Genomic DNA, 17,234 nt, shown 5'->3' on the forward strand with positions numbered 1-17,234 from the left:
ACTTCGATTATGAAAAGGCCCACTCATGGAGAGGATTCAATCCATATCACAATTTCATGTGCCTCCTACCATTGAAACCACACGTAGGTGGATTCCTTGGGACTTTGTTAGGAAAATCAATTTTCTTCATGAACCTGACCTAACTACTTGAAAATTCTTGATAAACCCAGAGTTATCCTAGGTCAAGTGGATGGTGAGGGAGATAACATGGAGTATCAAAAAGGTGTGGATCATGAGGTGGTGTAGCAAAAATTTGGCTCATGCACTATTCAAGTCATGTGCTAAACATTTAAGGGGCATGTCATCATGCCCCACTAGCATGTGGCCTCATGGGATGATGACAACCCACCCCCCCCCCCCCCCCCCCTCCTTCTCGCTTCTCAAGAACCCCATTGGGGGATTTGTGTCCTATTTCTCTAGGATCAAAAATTCCTATTTGAGGGGAGAATATATGAGAGAATTCCAAGGGGTGGAGATTAGAGAGGCTTAAGATGAGGATCATTCATTAGCAATCTTATCTGCTATTTTATTCATGGTTCTTTGAATGTGGGTGGGAATGATCACATGAATGGAAGGGAGAAGGGAGACTACTTTATTAAGAAGGCTTTCGAGTTTCCAAATGCGAGACACTTTTCGTAGTAGACCGTCATTAAGGATATTATGAATCATGTTTATGACTATGTGTGAGGCCCCTTCCACTATTAATTTTGTCTAACCATTGCTTGAGCAATCCTTATTCCTTCTTCTAAGGAATTTAACTCATCTTCATTGTTGTTGTTGTGTCCCATGGGACTTGAGTACACGTAAATAGGATTTTCTAAGTGATCTTTGAAGCTTTCACCAAATCCTGTTGGTCCTAGGTTTCGTTTTAAGCCACCATTGAAATTAAGCTTTAAGTGTGGTAGTGGAAGAGACGAAGTAAAGGGGAAAAGAGGGGAGTTGGGGCGGAGATTGAGGGAGAAGAAATTATGGGGTTTAGGTGCTAATCATGTAGAATAGAGGCCACTTCTCCCAGTGATTTCCAATATTGATTTGTCTATATTTGCACTGAAATACATTCCTTAACATTATTTTGGATGAGGATCTGAAGAGAATCTTATGAAAGAGAGTTGTTACAAATATGTGGCACTTCCTTTATTTCTAGATGGTCTAAAGGAGAAGGCCTAGAATTAAGATCTAGACTTTGTTTAGAATGGGATTGGGAAAACATTGTGGCCTCAAATTTTCAATGGTTTGAGGAAGGCTTTAGTGATCACAATCTATATTTTTCATGCTTATTTGTAACTCTTTCTGAAGATGACGCCGATAAGAGCATGTATTGAATAACTATTTTGCGTTTTTAGATACAAGGAGGCATAGGTAGCATCTGCATGGTCACATATATTTATGCTTTTATTTGTTGTCTTAAGTTAGCATTTTTCCTTGTACTAGGAGCCATAGGAATAGTGATATGTTTGTCTATAATTTACTTTTTCAAGTGTTGTTCCAAATAAAGGATTTTGGGAATTCTTTGAATTATGCTTCCATTTTATAGGCTTCTCATATGGATAAGGTTTCATCTAATTCGTATCCCATTGCAATTTTATCTTATATATTATTATTATCTTATACATTTTTATTCTTCAAATCATGATTGTCGTGCATAAACTAGCAATTTTACAACAATTAAATCTCATATACAAAACACAACTATTTTAGGAAAATTAAAAATCAATAACCTAACATTGATGTTAATCAATAATCATTTGAACATTAGGGGTTAATTCAATATGGCGTGAAATAAATGCCTCTCTAGTCATCAAGTAGAGATCATTAATCCTTAGAACGACTTTTGAAACTCTAGAGTTGATGTTTTTATGGAAAAGGTTAGTAGCAACAATAATATGAACATAGTCTAGGCTATCAAGGGTGCACACACAAAGATGAAAAAATAATTGATACATATTCTATTTGAAATTTGAGGTGTATAATGAAGGTCTACTCCATAAGCCAACTATCATACTACAAGGCCCCATCTCAACCAATATTTTAATAAATGCTTAGAAATATATTTCCACTACCAATCTTCAATTGAGTAACATTAATAATGGAAAGAATGACTTCTCATGAAGTATCCTAACCCTAATTTTGACATAATAACAACTCAACCTAGTTTTAATTTTAAGGTTTTAGTTCACCTCTTGAAAATTACACCTCCAAAAAAATTCATTTATTTTTCTCAAAATTGGAAAATCCATTGTATATTTTAGAAATTATGTGTAGATCTGAAACCTCTCATGTAATTTAGTAAAACACAAGACTCAAATATACTCTACTCAATTGCGGAAGTTAATTCACGATTGAGAACACAAATCATAAACATGCACAAATATTTATCCCACATACATAGAGATTTATATAGGGGAAAGCAACTGCTCAAAACCCCTTCCTATTTGTATTGCATTAATCAAATAATAGAGATGAAATGCAATGCTTTCTCAAGCCTGGGTAGAACCTGCAACTGTATAGTATATACCTCTTCTTGACTGACTGACTTTGGGAAACACTTAGCTAATTTTAAAGCCCTCCAAGCTCCTATTTCCTTGCATTGTTCCTTGAATAATTAGGCCCCTATTAATTAGAAATTCCTCAATTGGAATTGTGCAATCCTTTAGGATCATCCTATGACTGCATGCACCACTTGTACAACTTGGAATAGTCTACAACTAATAGTAGACTACGCTTGAACCTATATCTCAACTGTGTAACTTGAGTTCTATGCATGCATCGATTATTTTGGGTTGATTTATTAGTTAACTGAATGATCACTGGATGTGACTGAAGTCACACCCCATTACTTGACCTTCCGCTAGTTCCTCTAATAGTTGGAACTAGTTTAACTGACAATAACTCAATTTAACTGAAATGGTTTGCTAGAAATTAGAAATCAATCATACTATATTGAACTCAAGTTCCTCCAACTCGAATTAAATGAGCTAACTAAGTGACAAGTGCCATGTCACCTTAGTTAACTACCTCCAAGGTTTCTGTTGAAATATACATTTGAATTCTCTCTAGTTTGACCAAGGCAAAGTCAAACTGAGATTTTCTTGCAGCATTTTCAACACTCCCTCTCAGCAATAAAGGGATTATCAGTTACCCTTATCCTGCCTCTATTGAATTCGAATTTTCCTCTTGACAAAACCTTTGTTAAAATGTTTGCATCTTGTTCCTCTGTAGGAATGTATTCCAACAACATAATTTGCCTCTACACACAATCTCGTAGATGGTGATACTAGATATCGATATGCTTGGATCTATCATGAAATACAAGATTTTCAGAGAGTTTGATACAACTCTGATTATCACAGTAAGATCCATCATCTGACCAAATAAACCAACAATCATCTTTCTCATCCAGATTGCTTCACATGCTGCTTGACTGGTGGCCATGTGTTCTGCTTTTGCTGAGCTGAGTGCCGCTGATCTTTGCTTCCTGTTGTACCAGGAAATTGCTACAGACCCAACACTGAAAATTCCTCCTGATGTATTATTCCGTTTTGATGGACTCCTCACCCAGTCTGCATCTATGAAGCCTTGAAGCTTCACTCCATTTGTCTGTCTGTACCATAGTCCAAACTGGGTGGTGCCTCCAAGGCACCACAACACATGCTTTGCTTCCTTCCAATATAGTTTGGTTGGCCTAACCATAGATTGACCAAGATGGTTGATTGTATGGCACATATCTAGTCGTGTGCTCACCAAATACATTAGTGAACCCAGAACAGGGAAAATTTTAAGAACCACCCTAAATTTATATGTATAATAAATGGGCTAATCCCCGTGATACATTGGAAAAATGGGAGGTGATTTTATCAATAATATAATATGTATATATAATTTTTTTGGTGAATCTCTCACCAGATTATATTATCTTGTACAATGATGAAGAATCTTTCACTGAATTATAAAATCTTGTAAGATCTTAACAAATCTTTTACTGAATAATAAAACATTGTGAAGTCTTGGTGAATGTTTTGTTAAAGTATGAAACCATATATGATAATAAGAAAACATATTCATTAAAACTGTAATATACTAACATACATGTTTGGAAAAAAGAAACATAATTTTCTCTTCCTACAAACAATGTTCCAAGTTTCAGTGGCCATGTTTGTCAAGGTTCTTACAGTACAGTCTTTCATATCCTTCTATTAGTTTTGATAATATTCCACAACAAAGTTCTTGTAGGTATTGATATTGACAACGAGTTTTGTCAAGGTAGGAGAGATTAATCTTTTCTCTACAACTTTTGTCAAGCTACCACTTTTTTCAAGTTATCAAATTTCTTTCTTATTCCATGGACTCTAACTGTGAGATAAAAAAAACACATCAAGTTTTTTTACCCCAATATGCCAACAAGTAGCAAGCCCCAACTATATTATATAAGAAAGTATTAGGTATCCCAAAGGCTTGAAGGGGATCTAATTGAAAGAAGTGACCATTGTGAGAATCCTTCCAATCAATATATGAATATATAAATGTAGATTTATTATTATTTTAATTGGAAATCTTCAATTCAATCCTAAAATTTAATTACGTCTCTCCCAATCTAAATTGCTTATTAGCATAATTCACTACCCTGATAGGTCTCGCATTTTTTAACAGCATTGTAACATGTAGATTAATTTCCTTTTTGGTGAACAATCTCCACCTTTTAGGAAAATATGGCGCAGTGGCTCCAACCCCTACAAATCATTAGGACAAACTAAGAATAGCACAAAAGATGAAAGGTTGTACAAACCAACTTATTTTTCAAACAACTAATCCGACATTAGTACCTAAACTTTTTCATAAAGATATCATATTGAGAATGTTTGAAAAATGGTGAGAAATCTTCTGCGAGGGTGATGCGGAAAGAGTGATAAGGTTTCATTGTTTTGAATTTTTTTTGTTAAATCAGAAAAAGTTAAAAACCAATATTAATGGAGATATTGGTATTTTTTACTAAATTTTGTGAAGTGACTAAATGTAGCTTTAACCATTCACCTTAAGATGTTTTTACAATATAGTTTCCTAAGTCTATTTAATATCTTCATTATCATAAAAACGAACCTATATCCATCTTAACTCCACATCTACCACTCTTAGGGGGATGAAATCTATTTATCCCTCTGAGAACTTGGTAGACCCAGAATTAAGATTGGAAATCTTCAATTAAATAATAAAATTTAATTACATCTCTCCCAATCTAAATTGTTTATTAGCATAATTCACTACCCTCATAGGTCTCGCATTTTTTAACAGCGTTGTAACATGTAAATTAATTTCCTTTTTAGTGAACAATCTCCACCTTTTAGGAAAATATGGTGCAGTGGCTCCAACCCCTACAAATCATTAGGAAAAACTAAGAATAGCACAGAAGATTAAAGGTCATACAAACCAGCTTATTTTTCCAACAACTAATCCAACATCAGTACCTAAACTTTTTCATAAAGATATCATATTGAGAATGTTTGAAAAATAGTGAGAAATCATCTGTGAGGGTGATGCGAAAAGAGTGATAAGGTTTCATTGTTTTGAATTTTTTTTGTTAAATCAGAAAAAGTTAAAAACCAATATTTAATGGAGATATTGGTATTTTTTATTAAATTTTGTGAAGTGACTAAATGTAGCTTTAACCATTCACCTTAAGATGTTTTTACAATATAATTTCCTAAGTCTATTTAATATCTTCATTATCATAAAATCTAACCTATATCCATCTTAACTCCACATCTAGCACTCTTAGGGGGATGAAATCTATTTATCCCTCTGAGCACTTGGTAGACCCAGAATTAATATGGATCTAAGATGATAGAATTTCCCCTTTAAATAGCCTATGCTCACATGAATACCATGGTATTATCATGGGTCAATACCATGGGTTATCATGAACCTGCAGCTTAAAAATTACTATTAATAATTTATAAAAATTAATAATTGATTTTTATTTTATTTTTTATTTTGACCGAGTTAAAATGTTTAACATACATTAAATTACAACATCCATTTTTACTCTTGACCCACCAAGCCCCGAGAGGGATCAATTTTTTTTTCACTCTATGCTAGTTTGCATATCACGATATTTGATCCCTCTCGTGGCTTAGTAGATCGAGAGTAAAGATGATCTATGCTGGTTTAAATCCTCCATTTAAATACGCTATACATTCCACGTGAATACCATGGGTCAATACCATGTGCCATTTTTATTTTTATTAATACTACTATTAGGGTTAATAATGTTTTTTTGCATGGTATGAATAATAATCTAGCCCATGGTATTTGGCCCATAGTATTTTGCCCATAGGTTTCACCTAAATATAACGCATTTTTTGAATGTTTGTAAATATAAGGTGACTTATAGAGTAAATATAAAAAAATGTTTTATTTGTTTACCACACCTCTCGTTTATTTATATTTTTATTAATTTACCATACCTCTTTTACAAATATGGTATTTGGCCCATAGGATTCACTCAAATAAAGCTCTTTTTTGAGCCTTCATAAATAGAAAGAATGTTATGGACTAGATATAAAAAGACGTTTTATTTATTTACCATACGTCTAGTTTATTTATATTTTTATTTATTTACCACACCTTTTGAGTAAGTATAAAAAGAGGTTTTATTTATTTACCATACCTCCACTTTATTTATATTTTTATTTGTTTACACCCTTGCATGCATATAAGATGACTTATGGAGTAAATATAAAAAATGTTTTATTTATTTACCGTACCTCTCATTTATTTATATTTTTATTAATTTACCATACCTCTTTTATAAATATGGTATTTGGCCCATAAGATTCACTTAAATAAAACCTATTCTTGAAAATTAAGGCGAATGGAAGGTTGTAACTTCTAATTTCAAGGGCTAAATTTACCTTTTTTACCCTCTCCCTTAAAATAAGGTGGGCTATTTGAGGCGATTTGTAAAAATGTACTATGATACAAAATATTCGCCCACTAAAAATTTAAAACCCCTTAATTTCGCCTAAGGGCGAACATTTGCCCCTAAAATTTTCCATGACCCAGAAGCTACTGATAAATGGTAGCTTCCACTTCCTCACTTCAAGTGACATCCTCTTTCCTACAATTCCCTGCTAGAGGAGACTCCATGGGTTTGTTGCTCTCCATGTGGAACTTCTCCATTGTCTCATTGAAATACTTTCCTTGAGAGACAAACAATTCCCCATCTCCTTTCCATACTTCCAAAACAGGGAAAGAGTGTGTGAGTCCCATGTCCTTCATTTAAAATTCTCTTGCAAGATCCTCCTTGCAAGATCTGATCAACTTCTCATCACCGGTTAAAATTAAATCGTTGAAATATAACACAATAACCCGTTAAAATTAAATCGTCGAAATATAACACAATAATCAATAATTTAGCTTCTGTTAGATTTTAGGCTTCTGTGGTAGTTCTTTGCAGTGGCATGATCCGGATTATCCACAGTTTCGTGTTCATTATGTCGACGTTTCAAACCCCAAAGGGGGTCCATCATCAGGACTAAATCAGATAGAAGAATGAAAGCTTTATTGAGAGAAGAGTCCAAGGACTTGGGTATAAATAAACTAAGAACCCTAACTTTTATAAAGAAGTCGGCACCTTATTTATTTTAATTTATTGTTATTTTATTTTAATTAATTGATTAAATTAATTAATTGGCTTGATTATTCCTATTTTAATTCAAAAAATAAGTTTTAATTTATTAATTTAAATTTTTATTAATTAGTTTTAATTTTATTGATTAATAAATTAATTTTATTTTTATTTAATTCTATTCATAATTCCTTTTTTATTTACCATATTTTCCTTTATTCACCAAATTTTATTAAGCCCTAATTTCTAATTCCTTATTAATCAATCAATTAATTAATTAATTAATTTATAATTTATATTAGTTACTCAAGCAAAGTTCTCCTCAAAGTCAATTTCCTCAACTTGAGAGAATCTTGTTGACAGTGCTGGACCTACCAACATGCAAATGGTATCTCCTTGATAAGAAGTCCCAATTAGACCTCAGACCGTTTGGTGTAGGAGTCCCAACAGTGGGTCGTAAGGTAATGCCTTGACCGTGATGTCGCACAGAGGCAAGTAGAATAACTCTATTAGCAGCAAGGGTGTGACTGATGCAGTGAGTCAAGGAAGGTGTATGAGAGGTTCCAACACTTTGAAGGGGGAAGGAGGTGAAAGTGAGTTCCAGGTTGAAAGGGATCGATCCCAACTCGGCTAGGAACACACAACACAAAGGACATGCACAGCTTCCAGCGGAGCAGTCCACTCGGATGCGGCAGTCACATCATACAAGGTAAGATAACATGTACAACACGCATGGATAAGTCCGAGACGAGTGCGATCGTTGTTATGGCAAAGGTTCAAGTGAAAGGTCTGTCGGATGTCTGGCAGAGCAGTCGACACAGACGGTGACAACATATGCAACACACTAACAATGTGATTCATATAATTGCATGTGAATCAGTTCATACACAAGAATGTAAGTTAAACAACATATATCATAAAGCAACCGGAGCAGTCCAACTACAATAACAACATATGCATGAAAATGTGTTGGCTCTTATTATATAAAGAAGTGTAAGTCACAATCATACAATACATCCATGTAAATCTACTAGCCCCAACAGTGGAATGTTACAGCCACATCCGCCTGCTCCTCCAAAGAGATGTACTAGCTCTATGTAGTGGAGAAGCCAAGGTGCGTTACAATATTATCCAAGCCTTCTTCAAGATAGTCTTAGTAGAAGTTTGGATGAACAAAAAGCGTATACAATGAGTTATGAGTGACTATTTATAGAAAAGGGTGGGGTGACCCTCGACATTCTCCTTTGTGACCATTCAACTACCCTCATGACTCTTCACCTACTCTATGATTGTTACATCCACTCTTGACACTTGACTTACACTTGACATGAATCAACATTACAATGCACATGTACCCATGTGAACAATGGCTTGGACAAGCCAAACTAGACATCATTTGGACTTAGAAAACCATAGAAGTCCAACTGCTCGACATCCTCATGCTGATCAACAGTGACATATTGATGCCAAGATTGGTAGTCCTTGAGAGTGTCTATGTGTTCTGCTGTGACATCCGTCTGAAACCTAAACCTTGCCTCCATAGCATCTAGGTACACTGCTCGAGCTCCTCTATCCAACTTGTCTGTGATCATGCACATCATTGTCTTCAGTGTGGCCGGACCAGCAACGTACTTGCACATGACGTCTGCATTGTTAGGCAAGTCTGGGCTTGTGGCGGTGCGCATCAACTCGTTGAAGTATGAATCAAGCTCATGTCAGACTTGCTTCTTGGTCTTCGCCTGGGAGATATTCCCAAGTGATGGGATCACATGAATGTGCACTATAACCTCCATGCTTTTGAATAATCGTGCATGGGAAGCCTGTATGATAGTGATGAGTTGTGGTAGGTCTTCATAGTTACGGATCTGACTCTGGATATGTGCTTGCAACTCGACCACATTGGTCTTCATCATCTTTGGCAAGTGAAGCAGGGCTCCCTTGTACTTCATCATCCATGCTTGCATTTTATCAACAATAGTATGCATGTTCTTCAAGATGTGTGCTCTTCTCACACATTGTTGCTGCCATCCGTGGAGATAAATGGCTGCTTGATGAACAATACCAAACTTGGAGTAAAATGCTCACATAACTGTGTCCAAGGACAATACTTCATCTAGTATTTCCTTCTTCAGTTCATCTCAGGCAGACATTGTCACCAAGTCTCCTCCCTACTTGGCCACCTATAGTTCCTTCGCCATTCACTCATTCTCAGCTATGAGAAAATGAACACTTGAGCTAGTGGCTTCAACATGCACTCTAGTTGCATCAGCCAAAGTAGCTAGATGCTTGTGTACATTAGTCACGATCACTTTCTCTTCAAATTGCGTAAGGGATGTTTGGTCCTTCGGAGTCAGTACTCTTTGAGACTGCACAACTCTATGATGAGATTCATCAAAGGAGATGTTGTGCATCTCTGCTTCTGGTTGACCACCAAGGATCTCAGTGCCTCCTTGGGTCATTCGAGAATTTCTCATCATCAGGATGCAATGAAGCAGGTGAGTTGACCTCTTTATGGTGAGGCACGAGGTCGGTGTCCTATCCCAAATCCTCTTGATTCATGTTTGCATCCAACTATTCAAGCGCATGTTCTATCTCATGAGCAAAGTCTTACCCCTGCGATGGTTCATCTTATTTTCCTGATGCTAGTTGTTTAGATGAATAAACTACTTGTATGGGCGCTACTTCATATGTCTACACATGATGCGCCCCCTGCTGAATTCGTTGTTGCTGTGCTTCTTTCTCCTCTTGTCGCAGCTCTTGTTCTTTCCCGAGTTGCTCCCTTAGCTCATGCAACTCCTTCACTGCTTCTTCCATTCTCTTCTTATCTCTCTTCCTTCGTACGATTCGCTTGTCACAATGTTGCATCTTTGTCTGAATGGCCATTGCTGCTTGTTCTACAAGTGGATCTGCTCAAAACTTGCAGCTTTGCTCCTCCTCCATTTGGTCGACAATCTTCCTCTTCCCTTTGTCACGCACATGTATTCTTGGCTCTGCTGCCTCTGTTGCTGCTACTACTATTGGTGCTCTCCGTGGTGTTGCTTCATGCTACTTTTCTAACCACTCTATGGTGAAGCCGACCTGTTCATTGGGTTTGGAGGAATTGTAGCAATACCTCCATGAGTCCTCCTCGGTCCAATGACATGCCCCATGGATCCAGTTGAACTGAACTCTCGCATTATGATCCTTCACAATGCAATGTGGGTCATACAGGTTGAAGCTTTGGAGGTGGAAAGGATACTTCGTCATCTGTTCTGCTTCTACATCCACTTTCTTGATACTCTGGATCTCATATAAACCAATCTGCAACGGAAGAGCAGGACAAGGTTCCTTCTTCTTCCATTGCAGTCTAGCTATCAATCCTGGCGAGATGTGGCACACTATTTCCTTCATGACAAGCATGTCCAAGGCAAACTTTGGCAGAACATGTGGAGACTTCTCCGCACTAAACACTTGAATGAACCTGCCAGATGGTGAGGCATACCAATCTGCAATGCCTAACAATGCCTTCATCACTTCCTCTGACATGCAGGGTGGATCCTGTTTGAATATCAACCTCTACATAAGGGTGACAAAATGGTCGGACAACCATATGATCACTCCTTTGAAGCTGCATTTGAACAACAACTTGAAATACATGTTCACAACAATCTTCGTCAGTGACCATGCCCAATCCAAGCCCAGGAACTCATGTCGGGCACAAACTGCATCTAGAATGTAAGCGAACATATAAATCTATGCATGCATACCATCGGGTGACTGTCGAGCCTTCGTGACTTGTTCCTTCAGCTTGGTGATCGAGTATGCCGGACCAATTGCATAGTCTTCCTTCTCTAGCTAGTTGGTCCAACGTGATCACCCAACTCTGAGGGAAGGTCTCAGTGATTGCTTGGCCACTCAGTTGACATGCGAATATTACCAAGTATTGGTACGCCTTCCTCAATATATTTGTCTTGTAGATCTAGTTGGGTGTCATCCTAAAGCGAGTTGGCTCCTTTACCCAATCCTTCAGAATGTCTCTAGAGTGAGCTCTGTTGTTGGGCAAGCTGAATGGAGGAGTCATGACAGTCATGGGCTCGGTCATCTGATACATCTCATCATAATCTCATGCCCAAAAGGTTGCAAGCTTCATCCCACTGACACTGCTCAAGGTCATCGTCTCAGGGTTAGTGTGAGAAACGATCTAGTGAATCATGTCCGTGCATGGGACGCGGGGTATCTGCATGAAATCTAGTACAAGCTAGACTTATGAATGTTCACGTACACATGACGATATTCAAGGTCTTCCCAAAAAATACCTGCGAATGTTTCATTCACCCCTTGACACTTCAGCTTGATGTCCTTATCTAGATACAACTTCGTATCTTCGTAGATCAATAGACTAGAGGACACCTACTCAACTGCTGCTCCAACTGCAATACCATCAGTGTCCTGAGATCCTATTCTCTTGGAATCCATTGAGATAAATGAACACCTAAAAGATTTGGAAACAAGCAGCATGCATGGCAAGAAATATGTCAGTGAAAACAAAGCAAATCCGGGGAAGGACACAACACGTACCTGGGGAACTAATGAGCAAGATTGCACAAATTTCACTTGGGGGCTGGGTGAATAGCTACCAAAACTGTGCAAAAGGAAATCTGGGCTATCTAGGAGGCTGGACTGGTTGCTGGATTTGCGAAATGTGCAATCCAGTCAGGCAGCTAGCTGCTGAGATTGTGCAATGCGTAATTCCAGCGGGGAAGGACTACTGGCCCAAGCATTGATTTGTGCAAATGTTTGGGCCAAGCAGCCACTGTCCTCCAGAAATGTGCAAAACAGTCTTGGAGGCCAGTGCTGGTCAAGAATGCGCAAATATGGAGAGTAAGGTGAGCCTTCCTTCCCTAGACTGCGCAATGTAGCCTTGGTGAAGGCAAAGCCCGGGCTAAGGTTGGCCCGACTCACCGATGGGCAACTTAAAGCAAGTAAGACAATGCAATGCATGGTGACACTAAGTGGTAGCAGAAGTGATTGACAATGCATGCAAAACATGAATGAAAGATTCAACAGACAAATCAACACGCATGTGGGTGAGGCAGTTTGTCAATGGGCGAACGTCCGTGCAAAACAGTTTCATGCATGTGACAACAGTGAGATAGCAATGAAAACTGAAACAAAGATAGGACAAGCTAGAATATATGTAAACGATAGTAGGCATTCAAAGAAATCAAGAAAACAACACTCACACAAGAAAATACACAAAAAGCGACATAAATGTTGAAAAAGACAAGTTGAGGCCACTTACCCATGAATAGCTGAGCCAGATGTGTTGAAGAGTCCTGGATGTGTTGTGGGATGTCAGAGCTCCAAGATCGATGTGAATGAATGAGCTCTGATGCGTCGAATAAATAAGTTTGGTCTTATGACGCGCATGCCACAAATCTAGGAAAAAGTGACACTTGGAGCGAAACTTCTAAAACAAATTTGCATGTAACCCCTAACTACTAAAAATAACTCCCTAAATCATGGGATTCCTTTTGCATGTTGTCTCTTTCTATTCCGAGAAGATCAAGTCATGCATGCAAGTCAAGTTTCCCCAGTCCTGGGTGGAATTGGTCAACCGGACTGTCCTTGCATGCAAGTGCTCAACTGTTTGGGAAAAATGCACATTCCTGGCTGGGAGCTGGGTGGACTGCCTGAGAGGTTTGTGCAATTTCTGGGTAGAGTAGATGTCTGTTGCCCATATTTGCGCAAATTTTGGTAGCAGACAACTACTGGGAAAATTTGGGCAAATCCTGCTAGGAGGGTTGGCTGGAAGGATTATCCAATCCTTGAGCCTAGTAGGCTGTTAGAGAGGTTTGCGCAATTCCTGGAGGGAAGACTGGTTGCCCTCCAGAAATGCGCAATTTTCAAGGAGAAGCTGCTCAAATTGCAACTAGATCAATTCCGGGTAACCAGCATGTGAGGGGAATGGATCAACTGTGATTGACAGGCTGCCTTTGTGCGAGGAAAACACTGAATGTTGAGTACTCAACGAAGAAAGACAAAGTGCTACGTAGGGTTGGTAGGGAGGCTCCAAAACATGATAAGGAAAAATTTTGGAGGGTCGTTGTAGCCTCTACAACACTTGGCGACACATTGGTAGAACTCCAACTCTCTGCATAGACCTTGTTTGTGAAAAGCAAGTCTAGCAACTTCGGAAGTATTGTCTAGTTCTCAACTCATCTTGGTTTCACACTAACTTGATTGTAAGATGTAGCATCTGCCAAACCCTTGGTCGATTGATACAAATTCCAAGCCAAGGAAACACAGTGGTTTCGATTGGGGTTGAGGGGTATATAGGTGCACAAGCAATATAGTCGTGAGAGTCTTAGTTTCATCTTTGGTGTTTCTCCACTGCCAGAAGCCCTGGACAGTACCCTGGTGGAGTCACATAAGAACACAGGCACGGCTCCGATGCCAGCAAGCCTGGTCAGTACCCTAGCGGAGTTACTTGCATCACCTCCCTACGTAGGAAGCCTTTCTCTTCTTTCACCTTGTTTATTTTTCATTTTTCACTTTTTTACTTTTCATTTTTTCATTTTCATTTTCACTTTTTTTCCACAGGAAAAAAGCGGTAAACTTTTATTTAAAAAATGAAAAGTTACACAAAGCATATGCATTGAAGAATTTCCAGAAGTTTCCCATTGGGCTCGTGTGCTTTCGCACACAATGCAACGTAGCGAGGCTACCGTGCATTTAGAAAGAATGAGAGAAAAGAAAAAAGAGAGGAGGAAAGGACAGAAAAACTGGTTCCCCGGAGTGAGTAGAGGACTCACACCTCAAGTTTTTCTCCCCTTCTTCTTTTCGACCTTGCGCCACTCTCCTTGGGTGGGCTCGATCGAAGCTAGGACTAACTGTGTTTCTGCTTTCTGTGGAGTTGTATCCTTGTCTGAGTCTGAAGTGTCTGAGGGGTGATGTCGTTTGATCCCTCCCATACTCAGATCCTCGCTTGTCTTCTCTGCCTGATTTGAATGGAGTTGTGAAACCTTGTTGGCTGATATGTTTTCCTTTTGAGTCTCCTTTCCTTGGGTAGGCTCAGTATTCTCTGTGGGGGTAACTTCCTCCTCTGCTTCTGATTCATCGTCCTCTGAGTCAGGAGGGGGGAATTTCCACCCTTTCCTCTGCTTCCCTTTCTGCTTCTTTTTACTGTTTGCTTTCTTGGCTTTTGGGCATGTACTTTGCAAGTGTCCTGTCAGCCTACAGTTCCTGCATCTGAAAGCAGTGTTTTCGTAGTCTAGTCCTTGCAGCTAGTTTTGTTGCTTGTATACCAGCCTTATGCTTTCCGGCAGTCCTTTACTTAGATCTACTTCCACACAAATGCGTGCAAAGGTGTAGATCCTCCCATCAGTCCTTCCAGATCTGTTTTGATGTATTTCCCTATGTTGTTCCCAATTCCTTCCAAAACTCGTTCACTCCAAAAGTGAAGAGGAAGGTTATATAGGCGGACCTAGACCGGCATTTTGGAGACAGTCATTTTGTTTGGATCAAAATCTGGAAACCATGGGGTCATAAAAAGACCCGATGTTCCCCAAAACCAAGGCCCTGTACTGATGATTGTATCTCTGACTTCCGTGGATGCGAATTTAACAATGAAAAACCCCTTGGATCATAGATGTATATCACATTCCATGGTCCAATTGGTGAAGATCTAGTGAAATAGATCCATTGGCTTTGGCCAAAAACTGTTAAATCGGCAGATTAGGGCCTGTGTTTCATATGAATTAACGAAATCTTCAAGTCCTGTAGAATCAAAGTTTAGGGCTGGGGTTTGCCCTAGCTAATCTACTATGTATGGCCTAGGTGTATATCCACCTTGATCTGGAGGGGACCCTGGATCTCTGTTACCCTGTAAGATATTTTTGTAAGAGGAGCCTCCCTTGGGTTGATGTTGAGCTGCTGGCTTTTTCCCCTTGTCTCCTCCTGAGGAGCTTGGATGTCATTGGGGCAGAGCACCTCCTCTCAGCCTAAGGTTTAAAGCAATGGTTGTTTCTGGGCTAATATCGTAGCTTTTCAGGGTTCTATTGTCCTGAAGGGACCGCCTATCACTCACCAAATGTTTGATCTGAACAGGGTATCCCATCAATGCCCATATTTGTTGTTTCAACTGCATAATGGTGCTTTCTGCATGTACCCACACTAGACTGGTTTTCCCCACAGGGGGTTTTATAAAAATCTGAAAACAAGTTGATGTTACCTGTTGCCTGGGTTCTGGCTGTGATCCTGATCCGCCTAACCCGGTATCACACATATATCCCTTATGTTGTCAATCTACCTTAAAGATCAGGACCGTGTGCTCTGGCTCTGTCGTGCCAAGCTCTGTTCGCCCTTCTGGCCGATGATGCATGCCCCTCGTTAACTTGGTGGGAGGCAGGGGCGCGACATTCTGTTCTACCCTTGCTCGTACAGCTATTTCCGGCCAGAGCCCTTCTTCCTCGTCCTTAAGCGTGGCACGAAGATCAAACCCGAGAAAGAAATTGCTATTATTTTGCTGATCTGGTCGATGCTGGGGAGTGTTGTTCATATCATATGTAGTTGCAGTGAATCCACGGGAAACCCAGTGATAAAAACCCCGATACAGGTAAGAAGATCGCGTCCGTGGCTTGAACGTGGGTCGATCTGCCGCAGGGGATCGATCAACCATGGGAGGTTTGTGATCTGGTTCATTACGGGGGCAAATTCTTGACAGAGTTACCGATTTGGCTATTCCAGCAATCGAGATCCTGCAGGGCCTTCCTGCATTCTCGGCTCCTTTGCTGATCTGCAGTGTGACGGCTGCGGCGCAGGGGAGATCAGAAACCCTAGCCATCTCCAGAATCGACCTCATTTTCATTTTCACTATGCATAGCACTTATTCATTTCAGAGGTGGAAGAGGGATCTTGACTTATTGAGAGTATAGGAGGTTGTTCCAGCAGAGAAGTAGTTTATTATATCTTTGATGTGCCCATTAAGGTTTTCCCCCTCACCTTACACTACTTGACTGAGCTGACAAGGGTTAACCTAAAAGCAATCGACTAGAGAAGGTGACACTAGTTAGCGTGCAAATGTTGAGTTTACACCAAGATTCACTTCGAACAGTACACATTTTCCTTCGACTTATCATGGACTAAGAGTAATAAGCTCATCATACAAAGGTAGTATGACAAATAACCAAGTAATGATAGTTGTACAAGTCCCCTTGTACTTTACCCAACTCACTTCAAGGGGGTGATACATGGTTTCATGCAAGGCTAACCTACGAACGAAACAAACGAACCAACAAACATGAAAGCAAAGCAAAAGCAGAAGCTAAAGTGAAAGCAAAGCACGTAAGTTAACAAGCAAGAAAACAAAACATATAAGAAAACAAGCATACAAGCAAACAATTGAAAGAAAACACTACTCCTACTCCTACACTAATGGTGCATGGGCCTGATCACGTGAATTGATATTTCCAATGCAGCCACCAGCACATTGGTAGACCCATGTTGGTGAAGGCTTGGTTTGCGAGCAACCTAGTGGTGCGAACTAGTGAGCAAGAAAGATATAACAATGAAGACAACCACACTTCGTGTTTCAAGGTGCCCACGGGACATAAGTGAGTGCATGTGCATGACG

General features: G+C 39.3%; 1 protein-coding gene across 1 annotated transcript in view; it reads right to left on the reverse strand.

Moving 5' to 3' along the window:
- LOC149141858 (protein kinase STUNTED-like) overlaps positions 1 to 16,463 on the reverse strand; it is a 33,307-nt gene extending 16,844 nt beyond the window's left edge. The window contains exon 1 of the mRNA XM_089451350.1: positions 15,912 to 16,463. Within this exon, the coding sequence (XP_089307476.1) occupies positions 15,912 to 16,463 (552 nt within the window). The remainder of the gene's footprint in view (positions 1 to 15,911) is intronic.
- Between the last annotated feature and the right edge of the window lie 771 nt (positions 16,464 to 17,234).

Source organism: Pinus tabuliformis, chromosome X, assembly GCF_031772625.1.
Source record: "Pinus tabuliformis cultivar Carrire ecotype Pingquan chromosome X, CPIR1, whole genome shotgun sequence".
Lineage (NCBI taxonomy): Eukaryota > Viridiplantae > Streptophyta > Pinopsida > Pinales > Pinaceae > Pinus > Pinus tabuliformis.